Source organism: Strongylocentrotus purpuratus, unplaced genomic scaffold, assembly GCF_000002235.5.
Source record: "Strongylocentrotus purpuratus isolate Spur 01 unplaced genomic scaffold, Spur_5.0 spur5_scaffold_9, whole genome shotgun sequence".
In the NCBI taxonomy this organism is placed as follows: domain Eukaryota; kingdom Metazoa; phylum Echinodermata; class Echinoidea; order Camarodonta; family Strongylocentrotidae; genus Strongylocentrotus; species Strongylocentrotus purpuratus.
The window spans coordinates 2422009-2437500 of NW_022145615.1; the positions used below are offsets into that span (position 1 = coordinate 2422009).

Genomic DNA, 15492 nt, shown 5'->3' on the forward strand with positions numbered 1-15492 from the left:
TGATAAATACAAAGTGGCACAGGGAGATTATTTGTGTGGCACGTAAAAAGTTAATGAATTGTAATATTGTATCATCAAATGAGATGAAAAATTAAATGTACTTCAAATTGAAATAACCTTGCCAAAAAAGAGAACAATTTGCCTAGCATGCCAAGTATTTGACTTTTATAATTATATAATTTTCTTCTGTACTTTAAGTTTATGAAACAAATCATCAAGATGTTTAGTACTTTTAGTACTTAGAAATATGAAAGGACCATTATGTAATTTACACATCTGTATTTATATTTTTTTGTTGTATTAATCAAGATTCAGTACTTTTGGAAATAAAATTTCATATATATATATATATTGCCAAAAATTGTTAAATATCCATGCAACTGTTTTATTTTTCTCTTGTCTATTTTGTCATTTTATTTCTCTTTCTGTCTTTGTCTTCTGCTTTATCTTTCTAAAAGTAACATTTTTGTAGTTTTCTAGCCCCCCCCCTGTATTTCATCTGAACGTTATGTAAATCAGTAAAAACAAAATCTTCGCAATTTCCTCAATCCTATGAGTCCATTATAATACTTCCTTATATTCTAAAATCCAAGCGTTGTAACTAAAAAAACATGTTCAACATTTATTCTAGTTCATGGATATTATTGATACACTTTGGATTTTAAACATAAGAATCATTGAAAAGACAGGTTTAGGTTAAATTTGTTGTAACAAGTTGCCAGTGATTGGAAGCAAAATTGTTATAAAGGAAATTCATTTGTTGTAATCATAACTAAGAAAAAGGATCAAGTTAAGTATTGGTCATTTTTTGTTATATATCATTGTCTCAAAGAGAAGCTCAACTATTGATCTTTTTTTTTCTTTTCCCAGGCCCATTTTCATTTTTAGCCTCATTAAATTCCAACATAACAAATTGTCTAATGATAAAAAAGAATTTTAGTGTCATTTAGGGAAGGAATTTAGACTATAAGACTGAGAAGAAAATTCTGCATTCAGAACAAATTTAAGATACCTTTTCCACATTTTGGGTATTCCATTTAAATAAAGCACTTGAATAGAGCCAATTCTTTATTTCGTTATATTAATTTTTAATGAAATGTTTCAAGATAGAAAATGCCGAATGGGTATTTTTTAACACTGATGCACACTCTTGAATGTAATAGTTCACTTTTATAGGATGTTAGGGGCATGTGAGAGTGGTCTTTTAGTATCTTCAGAGGTAATAAAGCCTACTGATGATAAGGCACCTATATCAATTTCTTAATTTATATGGCATGATTTATCTGACGCAGTTTAGTCCCTAAAGAAGTAATTTTATGTCAAAGGGTTCACTTTACAAGTTCCAAAGGCATTTCTTTATTTGTTTGTTTCTCGTGGTTTTTACCAAAGGAAACGTTAGCGCCTTATTATCCCCCCCCCCCCCCAAAAAAAGAAGAAAATTGCACTGGCATTAAATTTTTCCAATATGATTTGTGCTGTCGCCAATACCTTCATTATCTTCATAATTATTTTCTCAACGATTTTCTGTTTCTGCTCAAAATATAAATCAACCGATTACACTAAGGAGTGAAAAGTAAAATCATACGTAAGTACGCATTTTATTTTTAAGCTGTTAATTTTGTGTAAAGGTGAATGATTTATTTGATTTTTATGATCGAATGTGAGATATGAAAGTGTTTGTTAGAACGGCAGTTTGTTTAGTTCGGTCCCAGACGTGCGAAATTTTGTTTGTTCTCAGACTGGAGGGGTTATGTCTACTGACGTCAGTAGACTTGATAGACTTAGTAGCTAACGATGGTCTACTACGTTATTACTAGTCCTATGTTATGGGAAAAGGAAGGAGACATGGAAGAAAATAAGGAGAAAAAGAAGAGAAGAACCATAAGAAGGAGGAGGAAATAAAAATAATAAGAAGTTCAAACTTTAATTCAAATTTCAAAGCTAGTTTTTTTAAGGAAAAAGGGCAAGGTGAAGAAAAAAAAAGAATAAATTGAAACGGAAATAGAAGAGGAAGAAGTAGAAGAAGGAGAAGGAGGGGGAAAGAAAAAGAAATATTAAAGGGGAGAATAAGGATGGAAGGGAAGAAAAGATTAAGAAGGGGGGTAAATACGAGAAGAAGAGGAGGAAGAAAGGAGGAGGAGAAGAAAATAAAAGGAAGAAGAATGAACAGGAGGAGGAGACGGATGATATCAGAGTTGGACGAAGAAAAAGAAGGAGGAGAATGAAAAGAAGGAGAAATAAGACTGGAAAAAAGAAGAAGGTCAAAGAGGAGATGTGGTTATTGTTTACAGGAGTAACGGGAGTGGTAATTAAAACTACTTTTATCAATTCAGATTTACACACTGTAAAATTGAAGGTTGTTGAATATATTTCAAGTTAGTTTTGTTGTATAATTATATTTTTCAAAATAATGCCCTGAATATTTAATTTAACAATTTTAATTTATTTCTATTTTACCAGCTTTTTAACAAATTTAGGCCATACAATCTTTATCTGTGTGTTATAGAAATGAATTCAGAACACTTCAGCGCCCTAATAACACTATACTTAGGTAACAATTTTTTAATCTGAAATGTGTGTTATTGTTATGTTTTGAATTCATGGATTACATAGTTACAGATTGTATGGCTTTTACATATATTTTATAAAGTAACAAATTAGAACAATATTCTGAAAAGATTTGAGGAAAACTTTCATAGAATTTGCATTAAATGAACTTTGCATCCTCCATCTTCACAATGCACAAATGTCAGTCTGATGCAAACTTTTCTTTCTTTTTTTACCAGTAATTCTTTCTTTGAATGTTGAGGTAGTTGGAACACGTAATTATGTTTCTAAAATTTTGTTCAGAACTTCAGAATCAAGGTTTATCAAAGGATCAGACTTTCATCAGCAGCATCATGATGCGACAGGGGACAGAAAAAGAGAAGCAAGGAGACTTGAGTGATTTGAATCAGAAGACAACTGTAGAGCTGATCGATTTATTGGCAAGGCAGGATAAACTTTTAGCTAACAGGTAATATGAATAGTTGTAGAAATTGTCAAAATTACAGATTCATTTGTCATATTGAAGAGTTGTGAATCTTAAAGTATCTACATGTACATATATACATACACTGTTTCACTTTTAGATATTTGTGTAGGTATTTTTCTCGAATGTATTTATTTTCATTTTAGCAAGACATTGATCTACATTTGCCACACTCAACCCAGGTGATGTAACTGGGTGCCTAGCAGGAATTAATTCCTTGAAATGCTAGAGCACCGTAATGGCAGCCGTGCTAAAGCCACTTTTATAAGCCAGGGTAATAATCGGGAGCGTCAGGAGTGTCAAGTCTGACAGACATGAGCGCTATACAAGAACCCACTATTATTATTACCGGTATTATTATTTATGTAATATTAATCTGTACAATATGTACACCGTACACGAAATATGAATTTGAAACGAATAAAGATAAAATTATATTATTATATTATAAACGTCAAAGTTATATACACTGTACTTATGATAAAAGTGTTTTTAGGGTGTCAAGCACATGAATCTGGCTAAAGTTTATAGATATATAATATAAATATTTTTCTTTCATATTATCAGGAAATTTTTGTTGCGATTACAAGACAAAGGGGCGAGAGTGGAAAGCCTTGCTGAGAAGTTGAGATTATTAATAAAGGAGCGTGAGGAAGTGGAAAGAGCTGCAAATCTCTTTGAAAAAATGGACCTTGGTCAAGAGGATTCCTGCATTAGTTCCGTGACAGAAAGAACATCTATTGACCAATCAAAAGCAAGAATTACTGTGACGGAAAAGAAAAATACAGACTCTGATGCAGTATCCAACCCTGGAGACTTCTCCTGGATTGGGAAGAAAGAAAAGGAAGAAAAGCGAGAGAAATTCAGGCCAAACAAGGACTTAAAATCGACCGTTATACCTGATGGCTTGCCGAGGCCTTCTATTGAGCCCTCTCCCGTAAGAGGTCAAAGTTTACATGAAAGGTCATCGATGGAGGAGAGAGATGCTGAAGAGTCATCGGCAGTGGTCCCACCGCTCAGGAATCAAGAAGCTCAGGTCGTGGAATTCCAGGAGTCTGCCGACCTACTCCAGGAACAGAAGAAACACTCTGAGGTCAGTATGTTGTCATTGTTTGTAATGAAGCAAGACATAAAGATGTACTTGATTCTTATTTAGGACAGAAAACAATAACTCAAGAAGAAAGCTAAGATTTAAAGGGTATAACAAGAATACATTTACTCATGATAGGAAATGAAGTAGCACAAAAGACGTATTCAGAATGCAGAAGGCATAATAATAAGTTAAGTTAGTTAATTAAAAGTTGTTTTTTGACATATCTCAATGAAAGTTTAGGTAACATCAAGCCTCATCGGGATCGAGTACATTTATTTACCAGCTCCATAACCCAACAACGTGATTCTAATTTTATAGAATAAAATTGCCATTTTCAACAATTATGCCATTTTTGTTTTGGATGTCTTTTCATGCTACTACATTTGGCTAAGCTACTTTACCACAAATCCTTGGATGGTGGGTCACTCTTTAGTCAATATTGCATGATATTTCGATGGAAGTAGTTTCTTTAACAGCACAGCTTAAAGAGAAGGTTGAGTTCTGGGAAGAGGTGAAAAATAATTTGTGAGCTTTACTCATTCTTATTATGCAAGTGTGGAAGAACATCAGATAATTAAGACATGTTCCCTGAAAAGCATGGCTCTTCAAATGCCTTTATATTCTAAATATGCATGTAACATCGTAACAATCGGGGGGGGGGGGGGGGGGGTCGGCTTTTTACGCCACGTGTTTGTGTAGTCCCATATACATCTTTCTGTGTACAGTGTTTGTAACTTTACCAAGACTTCGGCCAAATTTCTTATCATTTTGATGATTCCAGAACCTTGCAATACACACAAATTCTTATATGCTAGAGGATCAACCTTTTCTGGTCGGTTCCACACCGTTTCTTTCACAATGCGATCGCATGACCAGAACTCAACTTTATCTTTAATGTAATGTGTTTAATGAATTTGTACTTGTGCCTGTGGAATTCATATTTCTGTCTAGAAGTTCTTAACCTTGAGCCTCGAGCACATTGCTTATATCGAGTTGGCTCATGAATTAAACATACTTTGTTATTATTTTGTAGTATTTATCAATGTTATTACATGTTCATTTTTGTCTTTTCTGTTTCTCTCTTGTAGGCTTTAGTTGCCAAGCAAGCAGCTGATAGATTGACGGAAAGACTACACATGCAGATGGGTGACTTCATTCCCCATGTCCCACAAGGAAGGTATGTTCGGGTTGGTTTGGTTTATTTTCTATGAATAAAATTTAATTATGGTTCATGATAAATATAAATATAATCAAATATTGACAGACAGCTCTATTTAGAGTCATTCAAAGATGCTCTGCTCATTCTAGAGGTCCAGGCAAAAAAATTCATAAACCATATAACATTCATGTATGTGAGTATCAAACATAAAATATTAGGTCTCACATTACTTCTGTATCACTTTGATTCAGAATGTTACACTTCCCAACTCTTCCCTGTCTACATCAACAGTTTATAAAATCTAGTATCCATTCATTTAGGTCATTTTGAAATAGGTCGAGTGTCTTTGATCTACATTAAGCTAATTGGTAATTTAATATTTTAGATCCACAATAACAAAACTATCTGTATAATTTAGGGCAAGATTATATTTCTAGGCTACGTTTCTTAGGGCATGCTTGGTTTCTTTGTATGAGACACTGTTCTCGCGCCTTTGAATGTTTTTTTAAAACAGATACATGGCGCCATACAAATGCTGTTCTTCATCATCATCATCTTCTGCTTATAATCAAGAGTTAAATTTTATAAAATTTTATATGAGCAATCCAATCTTGACAGCACACTTCTTTAGATGAAAGCAGAAAAATCAGAAATGCATACTGGTGAAAGTTTCAGTGAAATCAGACAGAAAATTAGAAAGTTATGACTTTTGAAAGTTGCAATCACTATAAGCATGGGCTCTTTAAATTGGCTGAATCATTAATGTCTCTGTGATGTAGTGGAGGACAACTTTTCCATTTGTTCCAACACTCAAAATGACTAAATTTCAATTTTTCAAAAATGTATGACTTGGGATGGTCTTTCCTTTTTAGAGGACCTGTAATAATATTTTTTTAGAAGTGCTCCAAGGGTGAGGGCACTTGGGAGAAAAACAAAAGTCTTTTCAACTTAAAGGTAATCTTTTTGCTCTTTCAGCTACCGAGGTGGAACAGTAGACAGTGATGATGAGGAGTCTGAAGAAGATGAAGACGAAGAAGAAGGATCAGATGAAGGAGGGGAGGAAGAGGGTGATTGAGGGTGCTGTGTTCTTGCGAGAGGTATGACCTACAATCAGCAGCAGCAGCAGCAGTGCTATCCCAGACATGGAAGGAAAGGTGCATGAAAGTTCACACAATGGCACCTTATTCCATCTCTGGACATGGGACATGTTTAAACAATCTATCCACATGTCCTAAACATGTCTAAACTTAACTCATCAGTATCAGGCATATTCCGAAGGTTAAGATATGTAGAAGTATCTGTACCCTGCCATGTAAAGTGAACTATCAAGTAGCAACCATGCGGAAACATGCTTACATGCCTCTTCTATTACAGGATCTAGACAAATTGCAGGAAGTTATGTCTTCTGTAATCTGCATGCAGAAACTTATTGATTAGTCAAGAGGAAGAGTATGACACGTTATTTTAAGGAGGGTGTGATAACTCAATGATATTCCACTTGTTATTAAAAATAATCAGTGAACTACATCGAGACATAATGGCAGATATATATTGACTTGTAATGTTCTAGAAGGATAAGATTTGCATTAAATATATTTTGAAGTATAATACCTAAATAAAGCACAAAAGTGTAACCCGCAAGATTTGACATGATATGATTATGCATAAGAAATGGAGGAGGCCTGTTGGTTATATGCATAGATATATAACTTGCATTAACTATTATAAATGAATTTAAAAAATGTCATAAGGGAAGGTCTGACTTTTTTCTTTATACTATGTCCAAGGCCATGCCTAATTTTACTTCTATTTGTAATATTGCAAGCCAAACTTTTGAAAGGGGAGGGGGGGGGGGATGGGGTGAATAGGCCTCCATCTGTCACAAACAAGAAGAAACTTCAGTAAGTTTTTAATAGAATTATAATCTACAGCTTGATAAGCTACTGTAGTAAAAACGTAATATTACAAAGCTTCGTGTTTTGAAGAGAGGAGTTATAAAGATCTGAAAGATACACACTTGTAAATAGTATTTTGTTTTTTAGTTTTATTCCAGCCATTCACTTGCTTTGATTTGAGACAGAAAATGAGAGCTAGGCAGAGACAGCACATAGACAGCCGAGAGAGAGAGAGAGAGAGGGAGGGGGGGGGGGGGGGAAAGAGAAATTGCAAGAGCTTTAAGAGTGGTACAAACTTGTACATGTAAGTGAAATAGTTGTGAGTGAAGCAAGTCAGAAACATAGATATAGATAGAGGGGAGGAATGGAGGGAGAGAGAGAGAGAAAGAGAGAGAGAGAGAGAAAGAAAGAAAGAGAGATAGAGAGAGAGAGAGGGAGAGAAAGAGAGAGAGGGAGAGAGAGAGAGAGAGAGGGAGAGAGAGGGAGAGAGAGAGAGAGAGAGAGAGGGAGGGAGAGAGAGGGAGAGAAAGACAGGGGAGGGGTTCACAATGAACATGGAACATCATTTTCACTAAATAAAAGACTAAATCAGACCGTTATTGTTGTATATATATTGCTTCTAAGTTTATTGGTAGTATTAGTATCTATCATCAAATAACATATTATATAATTATATATTATAATATACATTTAAACTTCTCTCACAAGGCATGAGCATACAAAAATAGAAATTGAGAAAGCGTTAAAACTCCAATGCAAAACATCAGTCTACAAGAAGTACGAAATGCACATCCATGTAAAAGAGCCCATATGGGAAACACACACATCTATAAAGTCATGGCAGAAAATATATTTTTGTGTACTGTACTAAATTTATATTGGTTGCATAGCACAACATCTTCTTAACCTCCTTTGTTCAATTCATTTTATTTCCATATATTGTATACAACTATAAACAAACTCTTTGAATTTGTTGTATTATAGAAGTGTATTTTGTTGCAAATTTATGGCAGCACTTTTGTTGGGTGAACAACATCTTAAACACGATGCAAAACCATTTCTGGCAGTGATATAGCCGTTGTTTGTTACCTCGGACGCTTAGGTGTAGCTTACATATTCATGCAAATAATTACCCATTCACATAAGAGGAATGCGTAAGAATAATAATCGTTGGTCAAATCAATTTCTTTGGTCATGACAACAGTAAAACCAAAATATTTTGGTTTTACTGTTCTCATTCACAAAACATGGACACACTGTACTTATTGTTTTCTACAGGTAATACAAATATTCACTTAAACACAGATTTGATTTTATTTGGATCGGAAAAAAGATTGCTATCTCTCTCGTGTGATGAAGCCATTGCAGCAAGTAAAGTAGAAAAGTGTGATGTTCGTTGTCAAATGGCCCACTCATACAATCCATGGATCAATTGTACTACACGGTAACATAAAGATGACATGTTTATTTCCCCCAAATAAAAACGTCTTATATCACAAAAATTACAAACTGATGCTAAATGATCACGACAATGAAATTAAATTTTTATCAGGTCTCTGTATTCTATTTGACACTAGATTACAAAAGTTGTGACCAAAATGTGTGAAATAAAATGTTCATGAAATTGATTAATATCACAATCACATGTTAATCATACATATGTACCATTCTCATCAAATTTGATCGATTTCTTGTCGCAATATTGTGTAATAAAATGCTAATAATACTTTAATACAATTCAATATGATCTAAATTTATTACATAAAAATAATAAATTTATTGTTCATTACAAGATATATCCACATAATTGATGTCTAGACTATATTGTACAGAGAAAAAGAAGAAAATTAAATAATAGCAAAGATTGCCCTGTGTGCAGGCAGAGATCAATACAATTGGCTAGGCTCGATCAGGCTTCATGGAATTTTTTGATCGTCAAAATCGAGTCTGTTCCAGCAGACTTACGATTGCTACTGAGTTGTCATCTAGTGTTTGAGGTATAAATCGGTGCACGCTGTAGTTGAGTCGGGGTGAAATCTATGATAGCTGATACTGAACACTCAATAAATATGGAAAGATTAAAAAGGATTTGAGAAGAACAAATGGATAGAAAAATGTAGATGACAGAAAGCAACTGAGTGAAAATTATACTGGGGGCAGAGAGGGTGTAACAGAGTAACCATTTGCATGTGCTAGTTTAAGGCTTGTGAACTTTATGAATCTTTTTTTTCTCAAACACGGAAATGAAGACAGATAAATATGTTTCTATTTATTGCTTATATGTTACTCCTTCACACAAAATCTTCATTTATGCCTGACTCCAAAATACACTATACATTCGCTACAAGATTATAAGCATTACTAATCACTAATATTTCAAACAGACATCACATTTAGTATTGCACATATTCAATTATTATGTACTGATCAATGAGTTACGGAAATGTCAATCATTAACAGAAACCTCCAACCTTAACAGTAAAAAATTGGATCTAAAATACAAACTTTAAATGAGCATGAATGCAATTCAATTAAGATTTAATTCAAAATTATGAATGAAACCCCCCAGGTAATAGTATAGTATTAATGACTGCTTTAAAGCAGTCATTAATACTTTTATATGCCAAAAAAATAAAAAATAAAAAATAAAAAATAAAAAAAACTTTTGTCGAAGATGGGATTTGATCTCTTGCGTACAGAAGGTAATGTAACTAAAATCACCGCCTTTAACCGCTCGGCCATCGCGCTCTGTTACCTTACTGAGCAGTTTTCTCTAATATATACATTAAAATGGATTGAAAACGGCTTCGCGTGGTGGATGCTTCGCGGCTGCTCCATTAAACGGGCCCTTCTTTTACTTTTGCAATGCATATTGGCACGAACTTAGATCAAGATCTATCGGCAGATGTTGTTTTTTTTGTTTTTGGAAGTTTATTTTCGTCTTCATGTCAACAATGCAAGACAAAAATTTTCGGTAAGATCGATCGAGATTCAATTGTATTGAAATTACCGACCAATTCTTCGCACACGTACGGTATCCTCGATCGCAGACCATTTTTTAACATGTAAACCTATGGGGTAACCATGGAGACTGAACTATTTTCCCGGTAACCATGGTTACTGGGATTTTAGAACTGTTTTAACCATGGTTACTGGGAAATTTACAGAAATAGTTTAAGTTTATGAATGCAATTTCGACCAATCAGATGGCTGGATTTCTTAAGTGAGGTATATAATGCATGATACATGTATATCACATTTGAAATATACAATAAAAATAGGTGATAGGACAGAGCAGAGCATTTAAAAGTAAAATTCTAATTACTTACCAAGCACTAAATACTTCAAATGAGATAACAGAACAAAAATATACCAAACTTACTCTATCCCGGCTACCTAAAAACTAAAAATGTCTACATTTAGGACTGGTATCTCAAAAGAATATCTCCAAATTGTCCAAGTTCCTGTAGATATACTTGTAGATCTTCAGTTTGATCCCATCAGTGTCTGTGCCTCATTGTATTAAATACACAGCTCTCAGCCTCTACTTATATGTAGTTGGTGGCTCAAAATAATGGTGGGAGGAATTTGATAGATTACACAATTTTTCACTAAACATCTGAATACCCCCCCCCCCCCCCTAAACAAATAAAAATATACAGGTGGTATGATGATGTTGGTGGATAGAGAAAAAAATATGGGTCAACCTCATAAACTAAAAAATTAATTGATAGAAGAATCAATATGTTAATGGTACTGTATGTAATGCTGCCATGAAAAATACACCAACAATAACAATGCATCATATAGAGAACATATTTATATCTTGTGTAATATCATCCAAGATGAACAAGGATATAACCGACACGAACTGGTGTTTGACAACAACTAATAGAACATGTTTTCCCAAAATGATATTGCTGTTAATATCAATATGTATCTTGGCACTGTGTTTGACATTCTTTCACTTTGATAGTCGTAGCTTTTATGTGACCTTCAAAGACACACATCTTTATCACTTTTATGTACATAACATGCTTCTGAAACTATACATACATTACTTCAATCTGCATACAGACTAAGACAGACCTAAAGGTCAATGTTTCTGCATGGCATATCAAACCCCATCTACCCTTCAGTGTTGACCAAATGACGCAACTCACTATTCAAAAAGTGAACTGTTGCATTAACAAATTTAATCGCAAGGACACTTTGATATTGCATTCTGATAGCATGTGAAATCGACCATATGCTCAATAAGAGTGTGAAATAACATTTGTACTTAGAATAATCAATTAAACTGTATCAAAATGTTTGTTGCTTCATTTAGTAAATGTATGTGAATGGATAAAATGGGTTCTAGCATATATATCAAAAAGATTTTAGTGGATACCGGTATTCAAATCAACAAAGTGAATTTTAAAAAATGTAAAGAAAATGAAATGTTTGGATCAAATACAAAAAAAAGTCTGTTTATGTATTTGAATTATGGTCTGGCTATATTTCTGATGCATCAAATGGATCAATTATAGATGTGCCTCAGAAATGATTCCTATTACAAAGCTATAAGAATGTGGCAACATTGCAACATTATATCCTACTTGGCAATATTGACTAGAATTCTTTAATATATACACGTCATATTAACTCATTAAATATGAGTTGCTTCTGGTATAACAGACTTGATCATTAGACTCTTACCTGATTGAGGCAACGCAGCTGCAAAAATAAGCTAATATGAGTATTGCTACTAACAAACTAGCTTCAGTATTTAGGCACACATTTTGCAAAGCAGCAAGGCTTGACCCTTTCTCACACACTGATAAAGTTATGAATATATGCTTGGATCTAAACCAACTCGTCTGAATGGCCCAGCCTTCGCTTTCATTCACATTGATAGAGTTATGAGTCGCGGATCCAAACCAACTCGTCTGAATGCCCCAGCCTTTGCTTTCATTCACAATGATAGAGTTTTGAGTAGGTCTAAACCCACGCGTCTGAATGACCCAGCCATGGCTTTCATTCACATTGACATTGATAGAGTTATGAGTATAAGCTTGGATCTAAACCCACTCTTCTGAAAGACCCTAGCGTCGCTTTCTGGAAGGCAGTCTCATAATTGGACATTGGGTAGACGATTCCAACCAGCTCCTCGAATGGGTACTTCCTGCTGAACTTTGACATGAAGGATAGCGCCCTCTCCAGGTGCTCTGGGGCATAGTTGTGAATACCTGCAAGAAAAGTTGATGAAGATTATCCAAAGCTATTCAAGGTTGGCAACTGCATGTACTTGTTGGTGGGGTTAAAACCTTGACTTATAAAATCCTCTGAATTGCTTCCTTTAATGCCAAGTTGTGACTGGCAAATCCTGCCCAATAATCACAATATTGTACCATGATGCTTCGACTAATAATAAAAATTCTCTCTTCCTCCAGCAGAATTCATTTACATAAGTTGTAGTTCGCTTTATGAAGGATATATCATTAAAGCCCCCAAAGAATTGATATTTGACTTTTAAAAGTCTACTTTGGTCAAATATTTGTCAACCTCACAGCAGAAAAGGTAGAAATTAATTCAGAACAATGGATACACTCTACTTTGGTTATATTCAAAATTCAATAACCACAAATTAATTTGGCTCAACACATTTAAAGATCTTCTTGGTGGTTGTAATTTATAGACTTTTAATTATGACTATTGGCATCTAGGACTGTGCTTCGTATGGGATCTGAACCAGGGACCTTGGCAATTAAAGACAAATACATGTACCCGACACAGAAGGTGATATGATCTAGTGCTGTAGTCAAACGTTTAACCGTCCGGTATCCGACCGCCCATGGCGGATTCTGTTTTCAATTGGACAGTTTCGTTTTCCCGTTTTTTTTTTTTTTTTTAATATTTTTTTTTTCTTTTTAAGTTTCGATTTATGCCCCTCCACCTGGCACTATGCCTGGCAATGTCTCCCAGCTCAGTAATCTGTGTGTTGACTCACCACTCCGAAACTAGAACAACACTCCAATTTGTCTGTCATCTTGGTTTGAAAGTAATCTTTGTTATAGATCTCAATATGTAGTTTATAATAATAATATATCCAACTTTTACACACGGCGTACCACAAGGTTCTATCCTAGGTCCTCTACTGTTTTTAATTTACATTAATGATCTTACACATTCTTCTAAAAACAACATTGTTACTATTATTTGTGACAAATTCACAAGCACAAATCGGCGCCTTCAAATGCACCTCGCAGTTAAATGAAAGTCCTACCCGCTTTTTCGCACGGGTCGGTCCCCCCCCCCCCCCCCCCCCCCCCCCCCAAAAAAAAAAAAAAAAAAAAAAAAAAAAAAATTTTTTTTTAATCGTTTAACCGAAAACCGTCCGGTTTTGACTGGCGGTTGAGCGGAATTAGAGATATCCGTGATGTTACAGCACTAATATGATCACACACTCTACAGGTACGTATCCTTGATCAAGACTGTGCCACACCCAGTTCTCATCCATCAAATCCTCAGGTAGGATACAAAAGCCAATGTAGTATGCTTAGCAATTTAAGCCTAGTAGCTCTTGCTGGAATGCTCCCCAGGGAGTGGAGAAAGTGCATACATTGTGTGTGGCAAGCCAGAATCCAATGACCGGGGTAATAATGTAAAGCGCCTAGAAACTCGAACATAACTATTAAGCGCTAGATGAGCAGAAATATTATTATTTCTAATATTTTGTTCACCCACCTTTGATAGTGAGGCACTTCCTGATGATGGCTTCCGCTGTGATATTCATGTAAGAGTCTGGATGCACAAGGCCAACCAGGACATAGATTCCACCTGGTTTGAGAAGCTGAATACCGGACTTGATGATGCCGCTCACTCCACATACCTGAGAGAAAAGAATGGGAGAAGAATTAAAAAAAGCAATCATGCTGATCACCACAAGGTCATCTATTCACACACAATTATATTTCTGGTCAGCCGGTGAAAAAGAAAGCAGTAGAATAATAGTACATTTTGGAAAGTGATCCTCTGCTTAGAGCCTGAAGAACAATAAGGCGAGGCGTCAAAAATAAATATACCAGCCAGCGGCAGCTAACTGCACTTGTGCGTCCTGGCTGCATTTTTTAAATTAGCTCAGCCGGCTACCGCTGGCGGTAGGAAATGGCATCCAAAAGCATGCGCCGGCTGCCGCCTTTCGAATGGAAACCGAGCCTCAGATCCCAGCCTGGCGCAAGCCGGCTGGGCTAATAAGTGAAAAATAATTGCCCCAGCCAGGCTTCGGCCGTAATTGCAGCCTCGATGCGCCAATACGTGAGGCGGCAGCCTGCTGGTATTGATATTTTTGACGCCTCGCCTAACTGATTTGATTACTTTTGAGTCAATAAAGGCAAATGTATTGTGTTGTTACAAGTGCAAATGGATCACAATTGTGTTTCTACAGTATATTAATCTCAATGCACCTACTATATGACGGTAGGAAAAAAGTCCTAAAAAGTTGACACTAAGAAGCCTGAATTATCAAAACTCATATATCTAAATGCATATACCCATAGAAAGAAATACGATATGTAGATCTTGCATGATAAAGGAGTCCATCAATGGTAGATCCAGGATGTTAGCAAAGGGGGTGGGAGTAGGGTGCGGTGGGGTGATGTGGGATCGAGGTGCAGACCAGCTAATGCCCTTTCAATTTTCAAGTCATTTTTAGGAATCCATACATTGGTAGTTGTGTTCTTTTTTTTTGGGGGGGGGGGGTGGGGAGATGGGGTGCACCCCTCCTTCATTCACCAGTACATTGTATGTAGACTGCGCTTACCTCTATGACAATATCCAGTTCGTTCTCATTGAAGCAGGCCGATTCATCCCCTGAGCAACAAATAGAAAATATTCAGATCAAGAAATAGTCTAGAGTATAGGGGATCAAAGTAAATACTGGTAGTGAAATAATTCATATCTTTGTCTACTGAGAGCCAACAGGATGTAAACTCGATATTCAAAAGGATATGACCTAAGACCTAATGGCTCACGACGAACATTGACAATGTTAACTATAATAAAAATAAGTTTCTTTTATCTCTATCAGTAATTTCTACAGTAACGTGTTTTTTTTAAAACAGATGACATAGGGTTAGGAATACATCCCTGTGTATAAGAACTCAGGGAGGTACTGGGTGTGAAGTGTGAAGGCATCCATTATTTAATGGTTCACAGAGCACCATAAAAAGACAAATTAACCTCATCAAACGTAATGCATGCCTCCATTCCTCAAACATCTGTGTTCACTGACAATGCAGGAAGTAAATCAGAACAGATATTTACTTGCCTA

The 15492-nt window shown here is 35.4% G+C and overlaps 2 protein-coding genes across 4 annotated transcripts in view; one reads left to right on the top strand and one right to left on the bottom strand.

The window, feature by feature from the left end:
* The first annotated feature begins 1487 nt into the window (after window positions 1-1487).
* Window positions 1488-7307, top strand: LOC100890417 (DNA-directed RNA polymerase II subunit GRINL1A). 3 transcript variants are annotated; one of them, XM_003730118.3, is made up of 5 exons: window positions 1488-1585; window positions 2851-3016; window positions 3599-4124; window positions 5213-5301; window positions 6259-7307. In XM_003730118.3, the coding sequence occupies exons 2-5, from the start codon at window positions 2901-2903 to the stop codon at window positions 6356-6358; spliced, it is 831 nt and encodes a 276-aa protein (XP_003730166.1). In that variant the 5' UTR covers window positions 1488-1585; window positions 2851-2900; the 3' UTR covers window positions 6359-7307. The 3 variants fall into 3 exon arrangements, with proteins under 3 accessions (XP_003730166.1, XP_011669167.1, XP_030833108.1); XM_011670865.2 differs by having other exon boundaries at window positions 2859-3016; XM_030977248.1 differs by lacking the exon at window positions 1488-1585 and adding an exon at window positions 2144-2305.
* Window positions 7308-11084: 3777 nt separating this feature from the next.
* The window catches only part of LOC100890349 (L-threonine 3-dehydrogenase), a 14498-nt gene continuing 10090 nt past the window's right edge, over window positions 11085-15492 (bottom strand). The window contains exons 5-7 of the mRNA XM_030977158.1: window positions 14983-15032; window positions 13908-14052; window positions 11085-12409 (exon numbers count right to left, since the gene is read on the bottom strand). Coding sequence (XP_030833018.1) covers window positions 12222-12409; window positions 13908-14052; window positions 14983-15032 — 383 coding nt within the window. The 3' untranslated portion in view covers window positions 11085-12221. The remainder of the gene's footprint in view (window positions 12410-13907; window positions 14053-14982; window positions 15033-15492) is intronic.

Bases quoted from the DNA above. Each gene is read 5' to 3' on its own strand.
- LOC100890417 (XM_003730118.3), top strand. From the start codon at position 2,901: ATGATGCGACAGGGGACAGAAAAAGAGAAGCAAGGAGACTTGAGTGAT. The intron at 3,017-3,598 runs GTAATATGAATA...TCATATTATCAG, and splicing joins GATAAACTTTTAGCTAACAG to GAAATTTTTGTTGCGATTAC. The intron at 4,125-5,212 runs GTCAGTATGTTG...TCTCTCTTGTAG, and splicing joins AACAGAAGAAACACTCTGAG to GCTTTAGTTGCCAAGCAAGC.